At 46.3% G+C, this 18,241-nt stretch overlaps 1 protein-coding gene across 1 annotated transcript; it reads right to left on the bottom strand.

Moving 5' to 3' along the window:
• Positions 1–14,729: 14,729 nt before the first annotated feature.
• LOC124701825 (tubulin alpha-2 chain-like) lies at positions 14,730–17,781 on the bottom strand. The gene is made up of 5 exons (XM_047233919.1): positions 17,586–17,781; positions 16,917–17,131; positions 16,064–16,263; positions 15,458–15,966; positions 14,730–15,340 (listed from the first exon to the last, which is right to left on the bottom strand). The coding sequence occupies exons 1-5, from the start codon at positions 17,696–17,698 to the stop codon at positions 15,028–15,030; spliced, it is 1,350 nt and encodes a 449-aa protein (XP_047089875.1). The 5' UTR covers positions 17,699–17,781; the 3' UTR covers positions 14,730–15,027.
• Between the last annotated feature and the right edge of the window lie 460 nt (positions 17,782–18,241).

Here is an 18,241-nt window from a genome sequence, read left to right on the forward strand (position 1 = left end):
GCAAATTGTGAAGAAGTCCCTTCGCAAAGATCATATCAACGACTTGTATACTACAACATGCAGTGGTATGCTGGGTCACCGCAACCATTCAATATAAACACGTACCCAGACTATGACTTAGAGTCATCAGGATCAGTGTTCCAACTTGCATCGGTGTAACTTGTTACAACGAGCTCTTGGTCACCTCCATAACAAAGAAACATATCCTTAGTTCTTTTCAAGTACTTCAGGATATTCTTGACCGCTGTCCAGTTGTTCCATTCCCGGATCACTTTGATATCTCGCTAGTCAAACTAACAAGCATGCGCTATATCCGGTCTTGTACATAACATGGCATACATAATAGAGCCTACTCGCCGAAGCATAGGGGATCCGACTCATCCTTTCTCTTTCTTCCGCCGTAGCCGGTCCTTGAGTCTTACTCAAGACCTTGCCTCGGTAACATAGGTAAAAACCCTTTCTTACTTTCGTCCATTCTAAACTTCTTTAGAATCTTGTCCAGTATGTACTCGTGATAGCCCTATTAGGCGTCTTGATCTATCTCTATAAATCTTGATGCCTAATATATACGATGCTTCACCAAGGTCTTTCATTGAAAAACTCGTTATTCAAATAACCTTTTACATCGCTTAATAGTTCTATATCATTCCCAATCAATAATATGTCATCTACATATAATATCAGGAATGCTACAGAGCTCCCACTCACTTTCTTGTAAATACAGGCCTCTCCATGGCACTGTATAAACCCGAAGTCTTTGATCACCTTATCAAAGCGTTGGTTCCAACTTCTCGATGCTTGCTTCAGTCCATAAATTGAACGCTGAAGTTTGCATACTTTGTCAAGCATTTTTAGGATCGACAAAACCTTTGGGTTGTACCATATACAACTCTTCCTCAATGTCTCCATTAAGGAACGCCGTTTTGACATCCATCTCGCCAAATCACATAATCGAAAAATGCAGCTATTGCTAACAAAATCCTCACAGATTTTAGCTTCGCTACAGGTGAGAAAGTCTCATCGTAGTCAACACCTTGAATTTGTCGGAAACCCTTTGCGACAAGTCGAGCTTTATAGACAAGTAATATTACCATCAGCATCTGTTTTTCTCTTGAAGATCCATTTATTTTCGACAGCCTTGCGGCTATCAGGTAAGTCTACCAAAGTCCATACTTTGTTATCATACATGGATCCCATTTCGGATTTCATGGCTTCTTGCCATTTGTTGGAATTTGGGCTCATCATCGCTTCTTCATACGTCGCAGGTCCTCATCATTGTTATCCACAATCATGACATTTAGACAAGGATCATACCAATCGGGAGTGGCACGTTCCCTTGTCGATCCGCGAGGTTCGTAGTTTCCTCGTTCGAAGTTTCATGATCATTATCATTAGCTTCCTCTCGTTGCCGTGTAGGCGGTACAGTGCACAACTTCCGGTCATCGCGCTACTCCGATCAACGAGTATAGATTCATCAATCTCATCGAGTTCTACTTTTCTTCCAAGTCACTTCTTTAGTGAGAAATTCTTTCTCAAGAAAGGTTCCGTTCTTAGCAACAAAGATTTTGCCTTCGGATCCGTGATAGAAAGTGTACCCTATAGTTTCCTTAGGGTATCCTATGAAGACGCATTTCTCCGCTTTGGGTTCTAGCTTGTCCGGTTGTAACTTTTTTACATAGGCTTCGCAACCCCAAACTTTAAGGAACGACAGACTTAGGTTTCTTATTAAACCATAATTCATACGGTGTCGTTTCTACGGATTTTGATGGTGCTCTATTTAAAGTGAATGCGGTCTGTCTCTAATGCATAACTCCAAAATGATAACGGCAAATCAGTAAGAGACATCATAGAACGAACCATATCTAAGAGAGTTCGATTACGACGTTCGGACACACCGTTTCGTTGTGGTGTTCCCAGCGGTGTCAATTGTGAAAGTATTCCGCATTTCTTTAAATGCATGCCAAACTCATAACTCAGATATTCACCTCCACGATCGTATCGTAGAAATTTAATCTTCTTGTTACGTTGATTTTCTACTTCACTTTGGAATTCCTTAAACTTCTCAAAAGTTTCGGATTTATGTTTCATGAAATAGATATACCCATATCTACTCGGATCATCCGTGAAGGTTAGAACATAACGATAACCACCGCGCGATGCTACGCTCATTGGTCCGCACACATCGGTATGTATGATTTCCAATAAGTCGTAGCTCGCTCCATCATACCGTAAAATGGAGTCTTAGTCATTTTTCCCATTAGACATGCTTCGCATCTATCAAGTGACTCAAAGTCAAGTGATTCAAGTAATCCATCAGTATGGAGTTTCTTCATGCATTTCACTCCAATATGACCAAGACGACAGTGCCACATATAAGTAGAATTATCATTCAATTTCATTCGTTTAGCATCAATGTTATGTATATGCGTATCACTACTATCGAGATCTAACGTAAATAAGCCATTCTTTTCAGTGTGCTCGACCATAAAAGATATTATTCATAAAAATAGAACAACCATTATTCTCGTACTTGAATGAATAACCGTCTTGCATTAAATAAGATCCAGATATAATGTTCATGCTCAACGCGGGTACAAAATAACAATTATTTAGGCTTAAAACTACTCCCGAAGGTAGATGTAGAGGAAGTGTGCCGACAGCCGATCACATCGACTTTGGATCCATTTCCAACGCGCATCGTCACTTCATCTTTCAAGTAGTCTTCGTTTATTCTTTAGTTCCCGTTTCGAGTTACAAATATGAGCAACCGAACCAAGTATCAAATACCCAGGTACTAGAATGAGAACCAAGTGAGATAAACATCTATAACATGTATATCGGATATACCTTCTTTCTTCTTCTTGACAAGGCCGCTCTTCGGATCCGCCAAATACTTGGAGCAATTACGCTTCCAGTTGTCCCTTCTCCTTGCAGGAATAGCACTCAAGCATCGGGCTTAGGGACGTTCTTAGGTTTCATAGGAGGCGTGGCAGCTTTCTTGCCACCCTTCTTGAATTTTCCTTAGACTTGCCCCTGTTTCTTGAAACTCGGTGGTCTTGTTGACCATCAACACTTGGTGCTCTTTCTTGATCTCAATCTCAGCAGCTTTTAGCATGCCAAAGAGTTCAGGTAACTCCTTGTTCATGTTCTGCATATTGTAGTTCATCACAAAGTTCTTGTAACTTGGTGGCAGTGATTGAAGGACATGTTTAATCCCCAGTCTGTTAGGAATCACTATTCACAAGTCACTGAGTTTCTTCGCATGCCCGGTCATGGCGAGCATGTGCTCACTAATGGAGCTGCCTTCTTCCATCATACAGCCGAAGAAATGTTTCGATGCTTCATAGCATTCCACGGCCGCATGAGTCTCAAATATAGCTTTCAGCTCATTCATCAACTCATGAGGATCATGGTGCTCAAAACGTTTTTGAAGATCGGATTCTAGACTGCACAGGATGGCACACTAAACTTGAGAGTACCGAGTTTTCCGAGTCTCGTAAACAACTTTTACTTCATCGGTTTCAGTTTCTGCAGGAGGGTCACCTAGCGGTGCATCAAGCACATATTGCAGATTTCCGCCAAGAGGAAGATCCTCACATGACGGAACCAGTACAGTGAAGTTGCAACCGTTGCTCTTAAGCTTTTCTTTCTCTAGGAACTGGTTAAAATTGATTGGGGACGCCATCTCTACAACATATATTTGCAATAGTTTAGACTAAGTTTATGACAAATTGAGTTCAAATTTTAATTCAACATAATTCAAAATCTAGGTGAACTCCCACTCAAAACAATATCCCTCGCATTGTCTTAGTGATCACACGAACCAAATCCACCACACCTAAGTCCGATCATCACGAGACAAGGTGTAATTTCAATGGCGAACACTCAAAGTGTTCATCATATCAATCATATGATTCATGCTCTACCTTTCGGTATCACGTGTTCCGAGACCATGTCCGTACATGCTAGGCTCGTCAAGGCCACCTTTGTATCCGCATGTGCAAAAATCGGCTTGCACCCGTTGTATGCACTTGTTGATTCTATCACACCCGATCATCACGAGATGCTTCGAAACGACAAGTCTTGGCAACGGTGCTACTAAGGATGAACACTTTATTATCTTGAGATTTTAGTGAGGGATCATCTTATAATGCTACCGTCGCGATCTAAGCAAAATAAGATGCATAAAAGGATTAACATCACATGCAGCTCATATGTGATATGATATGGCCCTTTTGTCTTTGCGCCTTTGATCTTCATCTCCAAAGCACGGACATGATCTCCATCATCTTCGGGCATGATCTCCATCATCGTCGGCGTAGCGTCAAGGTCAATGGCGCCGTCTTTATGATTGTCCTCCATGTAGCAACTATTACAACTACTTTGAAATACTACTCAACATGAAATTTAAAGACAACCATAAGGTCTCCGCCGGTTGCCACAATACAATAATGATCATCTCATACATATTCATCATCACATTATGGCCATATCACATCACCAAACCCTGCAAAAACAAGTTAGACGTCTCTAATTTGGTTTGCATATTTTACGTGGTTTAGGGTTTTCGAGAGAGATCTAATCTACCTACGAACATGAACCACAACGTTGATACTAATGTTGTCAATAGAAGAGTAAATTGAATCTTTACTATAGTAGGAGAGACAGACACCCGCAAAGCCTCTTATGCAATACAAGTTGCATGTCGAACGAGGAACAAGTCTCATGAACGCGGTCATGTAAAGTTAGTCCGAGCCGCTTCATCCCACTATGCCATAAAGATGCAAAGTACTCAACTAAAGATAACAAGAGCATCAACGCCCACAAAACCATTGTGTTCTACTCGTGCAGCCATCTATGCATAGACACGGCTCTGATACCACTATAGGATAACGTTGCATAGAAAACAAAAAATTTCCTACCGCAAACACACAATCCAAGCCAAGATGCAATCTAGAAGACGGTAGCAACGAGGGGATTATCGAGTCTCACCCTTGAAGAGATTCCAAAGCCTACAAGATGAGGCTCTTGTTGCTGCGGTAGACGTTCACTTGCCGCTTGCAAAAGCGCGTAGAAGATCTTGATCACGGCGCCACGAACGGGCAGCACCTCCGTACTCGGTCACACGTTCGGTTGTTGATGAAGACGACGTCCACCTCCCCATTCCAGCGGGCAGCGGAAGTAGTAGCTCCTCTTGAATCCAACAACACGACGGCGTGGTGTCGGTGGCGGTGGAGAATCCCGGCGGAGCTTCGCTAAGCGTGCGGGGAAGAAGGAGTAGTGGGGCGGCTAGGGTTTGGGGAGAGGGGGGCGCCGGCCATCTAGTGGTGCGGCCACCTTGTGGTTGTTTGGGTGGCCGGCCCCCTCCCCTTGGCCCTCATTATATAGGTGGAACACCCAAGAGTTGGTCTACAAGTCTTCGAATAAGACCCCAAACCAAAACCTTCCATAACACATGAAAACTACCCAAGCTAGGACTCCCACTAGAGGTGGGATTCCCACCCTTCCTTGGGAGGGGGTGGCCGGCCCCCCTTGGGGAGTCCACTTGGGACTCCACCCCCTTTAGGGTTGGCCGGCCATGGAGGTGGAGTCCCTCCGAGACTCCGCCTTCCTTAGTGGTTTCTTTCGGACTTTTCTAGAACCTTCTAGAACCTTCCATAGAACCTTCCGCATCATTTTAAATCACATAAAATGACATCCTATATATGAATCTTATTCTCCGGACCATTCCGGAACTCCTCGTGATGTCCGGGATCTCATCCGGGACTCCGAACAAATATTCGAACTCCATTCCATATTCAACTTCTACCATTTCAACATCCAACTTTAAGTGTGTCACCCTACGGTTCGCGAACTATGCGGACATGGTTGAGTACTCACTCCGACCAATAACTAATAGTGGGATCTGGAGATCCATAATAGCTCCCACATATTCAACGATGACTTTAGTGATCGAATGAACCATTCACATACGATACCAATTCCCTTTGTCACGCGATATTTTACTTGTCCGAGGTTTGATCATCGGTATCACTCTATACCTTGTTCAACCTCGTCTCCCGACAAGTACTCTTTACTCGTACCGTGGTATGTGGTCTCTTATGAACTTATTCATATGCTTGCAAGACATTAGACGACATTCCACCGAGAGGGCCCCGGAGTATATCTATCCGTCATCGGGATGGACAAATCCCACTCGTTGATCCATATGCCTCAACTCATACTTTCCGGATACTTAATCCCACCTTTATAACCACCCATTTACGCAGTGGCGTTTGGTGTAATCAAAGTACCTTTCCGGTATAAGTGATTTACATGATCTCATGGTCATAAGGACTAGGTAACTATGTATCGAAAGCTTATAGCAAATAACTTAATGACGAGATCTTATGCTACGCTTAATTGGGTGTGTCCATTACATCATTCATACAATGATATAACCTTGTTATTAATAACATCCAATGTTCATGATTATGAAACTAATCATCCATTAATCAACAAGCTAGTTAAGAGGCATACTAGGGACTCTTTGTTGTTTACATATCACACATGTACCAATGTTTCGGTTAATACAATTATAGCATGGTATATAAACATTTATCATAAACATAAAGATATATAATAACCACTTTTATTATTGCCTCTTGGGCATATCTCCAACATTGTGGCCATCCTAGCCCTCCCCCTCCGATTCCTCCAGCCCCTCATCTCCCTCATCCGACAGCTTCCTCTGTGGTGGTGGTAGGGGGTCTGAATGTTCCTCCCGCTCCCCGCCTTCCCTGACTATGCGCACCTTGAATCCCTGAGAGTTGACGAAGAGAATAGTGTAAGGTGGGAGCTGCACCGGGGCCCTGCACCCGATCAGCACCCTAACAGGATCCAAAGGCGATTCCAGAGAGCTCTCATCCACCGCAATGGGGCATCCCAGTTCCCTAGCTGCCAGCAGGATACGGACAGCCTGCCTATAGGGCGGCGGCACGTCGAAGAGCTTGATCCAGCATTCCTCCAGCTCCTCTACTGCTGCGGGGTCCCCAGCGTTTGAGGTGACGATGATGTGCAGCTTGGTTGTTGGCAGCGTGAGACCCCCGCCCCTGATGGCCATGCGCAGGCTCTCTTTCGAGGGAAAGAACATGGCGAAGTCAGATTGGTTGATCTTCTGCACACGCCACTCCCAGTCCTCATCCACTAGGTCCTTGAGTTCGTCCTCCAATTGTTCAGCAGAGAGGTCACCTCCTTCAAGAATCACCATAGCCGCATTTGGCGCCGGTGGAAGCAGCTCTTCTTTCGGGACATCACAACAAGTGAAACCTCTGCCATCCTCACCATAACCCGCCCAGAAGGGCTCTGAGGCCTTAGACAAGGACGCACACATCGCTGAAAGATGACCCACCTTGTTGCATTTGACACAGAAAGGATCGTCCTTGCACTCCGCTTGGATGTGCCCTGGCTTCCCACAATGGTAGCAGACGATGTGTGCCGCGTCACTACTCGATGGGGCCCCTCCCTCCGCCGACGCGCGTCCCTGGACTGCACGCTCCCCTTCCGTGGAGCCCTGAGGTCTTGGAGCCACCCGCCCCGGATCCCGCCCCCGCGGAACCAAAGGAGGAGGTGGATGTGGACGTCGCGACTCCCGCCCCTGCGCTCCCTCACCCTTCCTTCTTCCTCACGCCGCCGATGTGCCTCGTTGTCCCTCTGAAATTGTGGACGGCGTTGCTCTTCCTGCTCGCGCTCCAGCCTTTGGCGCAGATCTTGGTCTCTACGGCGCACATCTTCACCGTTGAACTGGTCAAAGGACCGCTTCCCCCTCCTCTCCCTGTCCATCCTCAGAGGTTTGAGCACAGGCACAGAGGAACCACTCGCACCCGCAGAGACGAGTAGCTTTGCGTGACGGCGATGGCGCTGGATGTCTCTGGTGGCGGCTGGAAACCCTAACTCCCAATCTAGGGTTCCAACCGGCAGCCAACACCACTTAAGTACCCTTGGTGGAGGGGTAAAAGCGTCCTCCCCCCTGACAGACGAGCCAGCCTCCATCTGCACCGAAGAAAAATGCCCCTGGGCCACGTGTCCGTCATCCAGCGGTTCCTCCCGAACCCTGGCCGAAGAGGCTGGCCCAGCCCAATCAGGCCCCGAAAGGGGTGGCCCAGCACAACCGGGCCCCGAAAGCGATGGCCCAGCCCATCCAGCCCCAACGCACGAATCTCCGTGTCCCTCCCCAGGAAACCCTAGGAGCTCCAGCGCCCGCGCCCGAGGCGGCGCCGCCGCCGGCCGGAGCGAGATCTGGATCTCGCCGACGAGGACCACCGGCGGAGAGCCCGACCGCTCCTCCTGAGCCTGAGACTCAACCTGCCCCGCGCCGCTGCCCGACCGCAGCAGAGAAGGGAAGTCCACCTCCGAGTCTAGCCGCATCGGCGAGCACCGCCGCTCCTCAAGCCTCAGAGCAGGCGCCTCCGCCACCAGGCTCGCCGGAGAAGACCCATCCCCGGCGGCCCCCTCGAGAGCCAGAGCCAAGAAGTCACCGAGACACGCAACCGACGGCCGCTCCCCAGACCCAACTTCCCCAGCTACCTCCTCCTCCGCTGCCAGACCCACCGCTTCGTTCTCCCCGATCTCGCCCAAGATCTGGAAGGGGTTGCCCGTCGAACGCCACTGCGCCCCCCGGCGGCCGGCGGAGAGCTTCCTGCGCCCGTGAGACGTACGCGGATCAAATTATATGGATTGGGAATGTATTAGCGGTATCATTGCATTTGCCTTGGAAAATTCTTTCATTTCATATATCTTCATACTAGTTTTGTGGGCATTCAAAGTTACAAGTTCTTTACCAACGACAATGAAGGGGGGCTTACATTTGGACGGTGGGAGTACACAACTGCATGCACATCTTTATTCCTTCATGAAAGCATGTATAAAACATATATGGAATTATGTTTAATCTTCATGTATTCATCAACCAGATATGAAACTACGCATGCATGTGTGTTCTTTCACGAAAATATGTATTAAACAGATATGAAACCATGTTGAATCTTCATACATTCATAAAAACTCGATCAAACATTTATGAAATCTCACAAAGGTCAAGAGCATGCTTATATCCATAAACATGAAGGGTCTATATGTAAAAAGATTGACAAGGAAAATTTAGCACGAATCTCAGAACTCTCTATGGCGATGATTGTGATGAGACATCAACACATAGGAGAATGCAATTTTTCGGTTGAAAACACATTTTTTTTCTTTCTAAAAGAGTTTTGAGTTGAATGCTTTGCTCTCTTAAATAGAACAAAGGTAGTCACACCTATTCACCATAGTTACTCGTGCTGGACACAATGGGTCTGCGCACTTTCCCCCTTTCTCTCTCTCTCCTCTATCCCTCTCCTTGAGAGTCTCCATCCCGCTCCCGGCTCTCCTCTCCTTCTTGGCCGGCGGCGCCGCCGTCCGACGAAGATGTGAGGGGAGAGGCCGGTTCTCTGTACATAGTAGATCTAGGGTTCTTGGCCTTGTGCCAGTTTTGGGTGTTTTGCCCGGTAGATGGAGACGAGTGGAAGATCTCGGCGCCCAGATCTTCACTGCTCTAGGGATTCTCCTTCTCTTGCTGTTGCTCCGATGGCCGGAGGCAGTGGTGATGGGAGAAGCCACCGTCTCCTTCAATAAATTAGTGGCTGCAGGCCGCTTCTTGGAGTTCAGGTATGGTGTTCTTCCGCTCTTGCTGGCCGGCCGAGGTGGCGAGGAGAAAGAGCGGTGTGATGCCTTCCACCCTGTAGCATCTGAGCTTCTGGCCGGCCGTGGTGGCGAGGAGAGGCAGAGGTGTTTCTTGGTGGTTGTTCCTTCCAGAAGTGGTGTTTACCCTCCGGTGGTGGGGGTGGTTCGGCTGGAGCAGTGGAGGAGACAGGGCCTGTTCTTCTTTCATCTTCAAAGCTGTCGAGGTGATGGCGTTGAGATGGAAGGTTATCCATGGCCTGGTTCTCATCCTCCTGCTCTGGGGATACAAGCTGCAGTTCTTGGAGATGCCAAGCTTCGCGCCAGACGAAGCTATCTGCGGCAGAGTGAGCCGCTTTGTACTCGGCTCAGTCCGAGCTTCTACTTCCCAGAGGCCAAGTGGACCAACGGGAAGATCTTCCGCTCCTACCACGACGCTGGACCAAGTGGTTCGTCCCCGGCGCCGGTGTCGTCACTGTGGTGGAGCAAATCGACGGCGAGTTCCGTCGGAAGCGGTGCAGAGCTAGGAGGACCCGATTGCTTTTTACCAATCTTTTCCAAGGGTTTTCCTGTAAAAGTTCAGTCCTTATCCAAAATACCCCTGACCTGTAGGGGCTTTGTTGTACTTTGTAACCACCGCTTGGATAATATATGCAGCTAGGGTCTTCGGACCCTGTCCCCTGTTCAAAAAAAGGTAGTCACACCTTTTTGAATTTCTTACAAAATAATATTGTTGTTTCACCGAGTGATTTAAATGAACGCCACAATGTTCTCTTCTCAATTAAAGCATATGTCTCACACCTACATCGTCTAAATCCCGGGTGCATAGGTTTGGAGCAGCCTTTGGTTTGCAAGTAAATTATGCTAAATCTAGCCTAATTCCCATCAAGAGTCAAGACAAACTTCATCCTTTTAGTAATGCATTGCAATGTCCGCTGGGAGCATTTCCACTTCAATATCCAGGTCTGCCTCTAAGCACAACCAAACGTAGAAAATAATTTTGCATGCATCTCATCTTGTGTGTGCAGAGGAGACAACCATTCCGCTCAATGTATCTAAATTATGGAACCAAAACATTCAAAAAAAATTATGGAACCAAACTCAGAATGGTGAATTCAGTTTATTCTCTCTACCTATTTTCTAATTCACCCCCTTGATGGGATTCGTAGCATAGAAAACAAAAAATTTCCTACCGCAAGAACGAAAACCAAGCCAAGATGCAATCTAGAAGATGGTAGCAACGAGGGGATCACGAGGCTAACCCTTGAAAATTTCCAAAGCCTACGAGATTAGATCTCGTTGTTGCAGAAGATGATCACTTGCCGCTTTCAAAAGCGTGTAGAAGATCTTGACGGTGCCACAGTCGGGCAGCACCTCCGTACTCAGACACACGTTCGGTGTTGATGAAGACGTCCTTCTCCCCGTTCCAGCGGGCAGCGGAAGTAGTAGATCCTCCTCAGAATCCCGACAGCACGACGGCGTGGTGACGGTCGTGGTGGAGATCTCCGGCAGGGCTTCGCCATAGCGTATGTGGGAGAGGTGGTGGAGGAGGGCGGCTAGGGTTTGGGGAGAGGGGGGCGTCGGCCACTATGGGGTGCGGCCAAGGCTTTGGTGTGGCCGGCCCCCTCCCCTTGCTCCCAGGGCCGGTCCTGAGGTTTGAGGGGCCCGGGGCGGAACTAAAATCTAGGGCCCCATAGTCATCAAAATAATGATTTATATATGTATATATATGAAGCCCTACCAATAAACTTCAAAATGCATGTAAAAATACTCATAAAGTTCCAAAAATGATTTATATATGTATATATATGAAGCCCTACCAATAATCTCCAGAGCTCATGTATAGGAACGGTTGAAATGGTGCAGTGTACGGCGCACATCTGATGGAGAAATATATATGGGTATGTCAACGATAGAAAAGCAAAATGAGTCAAAAATAAAAGTGAAAGAAAAAATGAGTCAATTTTTTTAGAATTGTGCGATGCATTCTTTTTATTAAACAAGAGTGCTGATCAGTCTTGTTGTCTAGTTTAGACCACATGCTAGTCAACCGGGCCCTGTTTAGTCCCTTCATATAGCTTTTTTTAGGATAGTCGCTTCTTACAACTAACGAAAAAAGAAATCTCAAAAAAGAAAATGGCCCAAGTTAGCCCGTGGCAGAAAGGGCCCAAGTCCAACATAACGCTTCGTCTTGGTCGCTGAATCTGACTAGAGAACTGTCGTCCAGCTCTAATGGCGGCGCCAAACTATCTCTTCCCTGCTGCCAAATAATACTACTTCTATTCCTCTCCTGCATGCATGCCTTAACTAGATGGGATTTGGGGCCCCTAGTTTTCTCGGGCCCAGGGCGGCCGCCCCTCCCGCCCCCCCCTAGGGCCGGCCCTGCTTGCTCCTCATTATATAGGTGGAACCCCCAAGAGTTTGACTCAAAGTCTTCGAATAAGACCCCAAACCAAAACTTGCCATAAGGACGAAACCTACCCAAGGTGGGACTCCTACTCAAGGTGGGACTCCCACCCCTTCCTTGGGGGGGTGACCGGCCACCTATGGTGGAGTCCACCTGGGACTCCTCCACCCCTTGGTCTTCCATGGTTATTTCTTCCGGACTTTTCTAGAACCTTCTAGAACCTTCCATAAATGCACCGGATCATTTTCAAACTTATAAAATGACTTTCTATATATGAATCTTATTCTCCGGACCATTTTGGACCTCCTCGTGATGTCCTGGATCCCATCCGAGACTCCGAACAAAACTTCGAACTCCATTCCATAATCCATATCTACTTAAACGGCATCAAACCTTAAGTGTGTCACCCTACGGTACGTGAACTATGCAGACATGGTTGAGACTTCTCTCCGACCAATAACCAATAGCGGGATCTGGAGATCCATAATGGCTCTCACATATTCAACGATGACTTAGTGATCGATTGAACTATTTACATATGATACCGATTCCCTTTGTCACGCGATATGTTACTTGTCCGAGGTTTGATCATTGGTATCTCTATACCTTGTTCAACCTCGTCTCTGACAAGTACTCTTTACTCGTACTGTGGTATGTCATCTCTTATGAACCATTCATATGCTTGCAAGCTAATTAGACGACATTCCACCGAGAGGGCCCAGAGTATATATATCCGTCATCGGGATGGACAATATCCCACTCTTGATCCATATGCCTCAACTCATACTTTCCGAATAGTTAATCCCACCTTTATAACCACCCATTTACGCAGTGGAGTTTGATATAATCAAAGTACCCTTCCGGCATAAGTGATTTACATGATCTCATGGTCGAAGGACTAGGTAACTATGTATCGGAAAGCTTATAGCAAATGAACTTAATGACGTGATCTTATGCTACGCTTAATTGGGTGTATGTCCATTACATCATTCATCAATGACATAACCTTGTATTAATAACATCCAATGTTCATGATCATGAAACTATGATCATCTATTAATCAACAAGCTAGTTATACAAGAGGCTTACTAGGGACTCCTTTTTGTTTACATAACACACATGTATCAATGTTTCGGTTAATACAATTATAGCATGGTATGCAAACATTTATCATAAGCATAAAGATATATAATAACCACTTTATTATTGCCTCTTGGGTATATCTCCAACACCCCTCCCCCCCTTCAAAGTGAATCAATGGGTTATTGTAGGTGGATAAATATAGGCACCATTGTCCTTGGAGAGACAAAGATTTAACCAAGAAAACCTTTCTTTGGCATATTGGGAGTTGGATCAAGGTGGTCTTGTTGGGCTTAATTTCTCAGTTCAGAATAATTGCTCGTTGATGAAGAATGTGTACAAGTTTTATAATTATGCTAATTACCATGGGTTACACTTGTGTGGGAATTATACTATTCTACTTCTCTGTCTCCTCCAAGTGCATCTTTCGGAGGAAGCTTTAGTTCAAGTGAACTTATTTTAGGCACTCTTGACAGAACTCGAACATGCTAATGCTCTAGATACACGTACTTTCTTTGGGAATACAACAGTGCTCAAGGTTTCCAAGGTTTACAAATCACTCATGGGTAATGACTAATGAGGGCACACATGCTACCCTAAAATGGGTACAGAAAGGCTACCGCCAACAGAAGCATACAATGTTTTTTTTTTGGCTCCTCATTCATCATAGACTAAGCACAAGAGCCATGCTGCAAAGGGAATTTTTTATGGAGGACTATCTTGTGCATCTTGTGTAATGAATCTGATCTGACAATATATAATCACGTATTTTTCGGAAAATCCAATTCTGCTCATGGGTACATAACTACATATGGATCTGTAGTGAGAAAACACATTTTAAAATGTCAAAAAAATTGACATAAAATTTCACATGTAGATCTAGACCATTCTATGTCCGGACACAAGTAATCGTGAAAAATAAAAAATAAAATTGTGTTTCATGTAAAAAGACATATTTTGATGCTCTAACATCACTAGTCACATTCATGTAACATTTTCTTTTTTATCTTTCTTATACATACCACATAAAATATTCTTTTTTCGAAAATTTGTGTACGAACATAGAATGCCCGGATGTACAAGCAAAAATTTATATTGATTTTTATAACATTTGATTTTTATGCACTTTTTCCAATGTCCTTTTGCTCAGATGTGTTGGCAGTATCAATGACCCTCCTAGTCACCCCTTATTTGGCTCACATGAATATACATGTCATTATTGCTGCTCTCAAGACTGAGATAAATCAGGCTTTCTTTATGAAAATTATCATGGTGATTGCCTGATCCATTTGGACAACTCGCAATGATCTTTTTTTTTGAAGGAGTGTCTCCAAGCTTAGGTAGATGCAGGAAGAAATTAAAGAATGAGCTTCCTCTGCTGGTGCACAAGGCTAAGAGAAAAAAATATCATGGCATGTCAGGTTGGGTGAACAATTTTATAGCCTAAGTATTTTTAGGGGCCTGTGGCCATGTTTTAGGGACTAGCACATAGCCTTGTATATAAACATTTTAAAAACCAATAAATATACACGGAGTGAGGAAAATCTGTTGAAGAAAAACTTTTTACTTATTATTGTAGCGAATAATCTTCTGCGCAAATCTGCCATACAAACTTCTCCACATTTCTGAAACCGGACCATCACAGCACGCGAACCAATCTACAGTAACATGTTTCACTCTGCCAACACTGAAACAGCACGAATGCAGCAGCGAACGGGGAGACAGAGACCAACAAAAACGCGGCAGCTAGTATACGACTATGCCACCCGATCAAGCACGCTTGATCTACTGACAGACTCCACCCACGAAAGTGTGTCATGTACGTGTTTCCGGCCAAGCTCAACTCAGTACTCCTCGCCTTCGTCCTCGTCTTCTTCCCCCTCGCCTCCGACCTCCTCGTAGTCCTTCTCCAGCGCGGCAAGGTCCTCCCTCGCCTCCGAGAACTCCCCTTCCTCCATCCCTTCGCCGACGTACCAGTGCACGAACGCGCGCTTGGCGTACATGAGGTCGAACTTGCGGTCGATGCGCGAGAACACCTCCGCCACGGCCGTGTTGTTGCTGATCATGCACACCGCGCGGCGCACCTTGGCCAGGTCCCCTCCCGGAACCACCGTCGGCGGCTGGTAGTTTATCCCGCACTTGAAGCCAGTCGGACACCTTAATAATTTTGCAAAAGGCGGCAAAGCAAGAACAGAGAAAACAGAGTCACGGTGCTGCTCAATCCCAACGTCAGGTGATAGATAACAATGAGGAAATTTGCGACGTAATGCTTACCAATCGACGAACTGCACGGTCCTCTTGGTCTTGATGGAGTGGACGGCGGCGTTGACGTCCTTGGGCACGACGTCGCCGCGGTACATGAGGCAGCAGGCCATGTACTTGCCATGCCTGGGGTCGCACTTGGCCATGACGCTGGCCGGCTCGAACACTGAGTTCGTGATCTCCGGGACGGAGTGCTGCTCGTGGAAGGCCTTCTCCGCCGAGATGATGGGCGCGTAGGAGGAGAGCATGAAGTGGATCCTCGGGTACGGCACCAGGTTGGTCTGGAACTCGGTGATGTCCACGTTGATGGCGCCGTCGAACCGCAGCGACGTGGTCAGGGACGAGATCACCTGGGAGATCAGCCTGTTCAGGTTGGTGTAGGACGGGCGCTCGATGCACAAGGACCTCTTGCAGATGTCGTAGATGGCCTCGTTATCCAGCATTACCACCACGTCGGTGTGCTCGATCAAGGAATGTGTCGAGAGCACGCTGTTGTAAGGCTCGACGACTGCTGTTGAAATCTGAAAACGAATAGGTTTCAGCGACATTTTTTCGATAAAGGGTGTAAAGGGTGTTTTATTACTCGAAAGGTCATGATGTGCTCAAACATGAGGATACCTGTGGTGAAGGATAGATGGTGAAACCGAGCTTCGATTTCCTGCCATAGTCTACTGATAGGCGCTCCAGAAGCAATGAACCAAGTCCCGAGCCAGTTCCACCGCCGACAGCATTGAAAACCAAGAAACCCTGGAGGCCAGTGCAGTTGTCCGCCAATTTTCTTATCCGGTCAAGGCAAAGGTCCACTACTTCTCTTCCAACTTCAGCATTAAAAAGAGGTTTTAGAAAAAGGAGTATTTTCCTTAGTAGGAGCACAGGGCTGTTTCCCAAGCATGTCAACTGCTAGTTTAAAATTGGTTGTCCAAGGAGGGAAAAGAGTGATGCATTCCCTGTATGAATAGCAACCTTGGCATCGAATCGAATTATTAAAAAAAATACATGATTTCCACCTGTAGCATGTTGATTGCAATTCTCGAATACTTCTAAATATGTTTATCAGACATTTTCTATACACATTATCTATGCTGAGTCATTTTGACGCTTCCTGGCACCAAATTCCATAAGGACACTTGTATACAGTTTACATATTAAACACTAAGAAAATGGATATTTTGTTTCAAAGTCATCTTAGAAAATAACTAAAAGAATGCATGCAACTTCTCTATAGAATACTAAATACTTGTTCATTTCTAAACCTAAGGCAGCACAAAACTTCTAAGCTTTGAAACTACCCAATTTTCTTTTTTTTTGAAACGACCCAATTTTCATTGGACAACAAATCGGCGAGCAACATTCAAGATCGTCAAATTGTGAATAAGATTTGCTCAGTGGACTTTTAAATTGATAAATGGCTGGTCTCCATAAAAACATCTTTTCGGTGAACGGTAGCTGAGGCCAAAGAATGGTAAGATACCTGTGTAGTGTCCACGAGCAAAGTTGTTAGCAGCATCTTCATTGTGGGAGATGAGCTGCTCTGGATGGAAGAGCTGGCGGTATGCCCCCGTCCTCACCTCGTCAATGACGGTGGGCTCCAGGTCGACGAACAAGGCCCTCGGAACGTGCTTCCCTGAACCCGTCTCGCTGAAGAACGTGTTGAACGCATCCTTCGCAACCCCAACAGAGGTATCGCTGCAACAAGCAGGTGGCATGAACTTCAGGGTTGGGTATTGTGAAGTAGCATAAGACTTTATCGTTAGTAAATGCCACATGGTAGTATGAGTATGCATCCTACTGAAGATCCTTACACAAAACTGGTAGCCTTTTGAGCTTTGATCATGCAAAAAGCAACAAAATTGAAGCAAGCTGTGTCATGGATTCACAAACTGTACACAGAGACATGCTAAAACTAGACATGATTATCAGATCATCTAACAAAACCCCCTTGTGTAACATCTGTTCATCATTCGTAATCAATCCAATGTCACCATCACACAGAATTCTAATCGAGAGAAAGTTCCTCTTCTTCAGGAGAGGAATTCTAACCAAGACAGATCATCACGCAACAATCGGTATATTTCAGAGAACTCCGAAGGAAAAGACAGACAAGCACAAGGATCGGAACAGAGCAGGGGCTGACGCTCACCTGGGCATGAGGCCGTCTGGGTGGATGCCATGCTCGAGGCAGTAGAGCTCCCAGCAGGAATTCCCCACCTGGATGCCCGCCTGCCCTATGTGGATGCTTATGATCTCCCTCATCTCCTCTCCCTGATCTTCTGCTCTGCTCTGTCGTCTCCGATCTTCAGAATTAGTACCTGCACGAAGGAGAGGAAGCAGCCAGAAGGGAACCGGAAAGGGGCTGCTGGAACAGGACAGAGATAAAAAGGTGGAGGAAGGGGCGAGGCCGCACAGCGACGTTAATCGGAGCGGAAAGCGATGGAAGATGGATTACACCGCACGCACGTCGGACGGAAAGCGACCCGAAGTAGGGACAAGATCACTGGGGTGGACCAAGGACCATTTTTCGTTCCCACCACCATCGATTCCCAAATCGAATGCCCGCAGCAAGACGCTATGATCGAAGGCGCCATCCGTATGATGGAGACGACACTGATGGGTGATGAGTTCAACAGTGGCCGGGTGCGGGCAATCCTGATTGTCAAGACTTGATAGTTGCGCTATGTACGTAGGCACACAACCATGATTATTGGAGTGTGCCGCTGACGCCACTGCTCAATCCACATGTACACCGGCAATTACCCCGATAGGATTGAGGTATCTGCTCAAATTACAGTGCATCCT

The sequence above is a fragment of the Lolium rigidum genome, chromosome 3 (genome assembly GCF_022539505.1).
Source record: "Lolium rigidum isolate FL_2022 chromosome 3, APGP_CSIRO_Lrig_0.1, whole genome shotgun sequence".
Lineage (NCBI taxonomy): Eukaryota > Viridiplantae > Streptophyta > Magnoliopsida > Poales > Poaceae > Lolium > Lolium rigidum.

What these genes read in the sequence shown, in the direction of transcription:
- LOC124701825 (XM_047233919.1), bottom strand. Translation starts at nt 17,698, where the DNA reads ATGAGGGAGATCATAAGCATCCACATAGGGCAGGCGGGCATCCAGGTG. An exon ending in TGCTCGTGGACACTACACAG is followed by an intron (nt 16,264 to 16,916) that starts GTATCTTACCAT and finishes TTAATGCTGAAG; the next exon opens with TTGGAAGAGAAGTAGTGGAC. An exon ending in ACCGTGCAGTTCGTCGATTG is followed by an intron (nt 15,341 to 15,457) that starts GTAAGCATTACG and finishes AAAATTATTAAG; the next exon opens with GTGTCCGACTGGCTTCAAGT.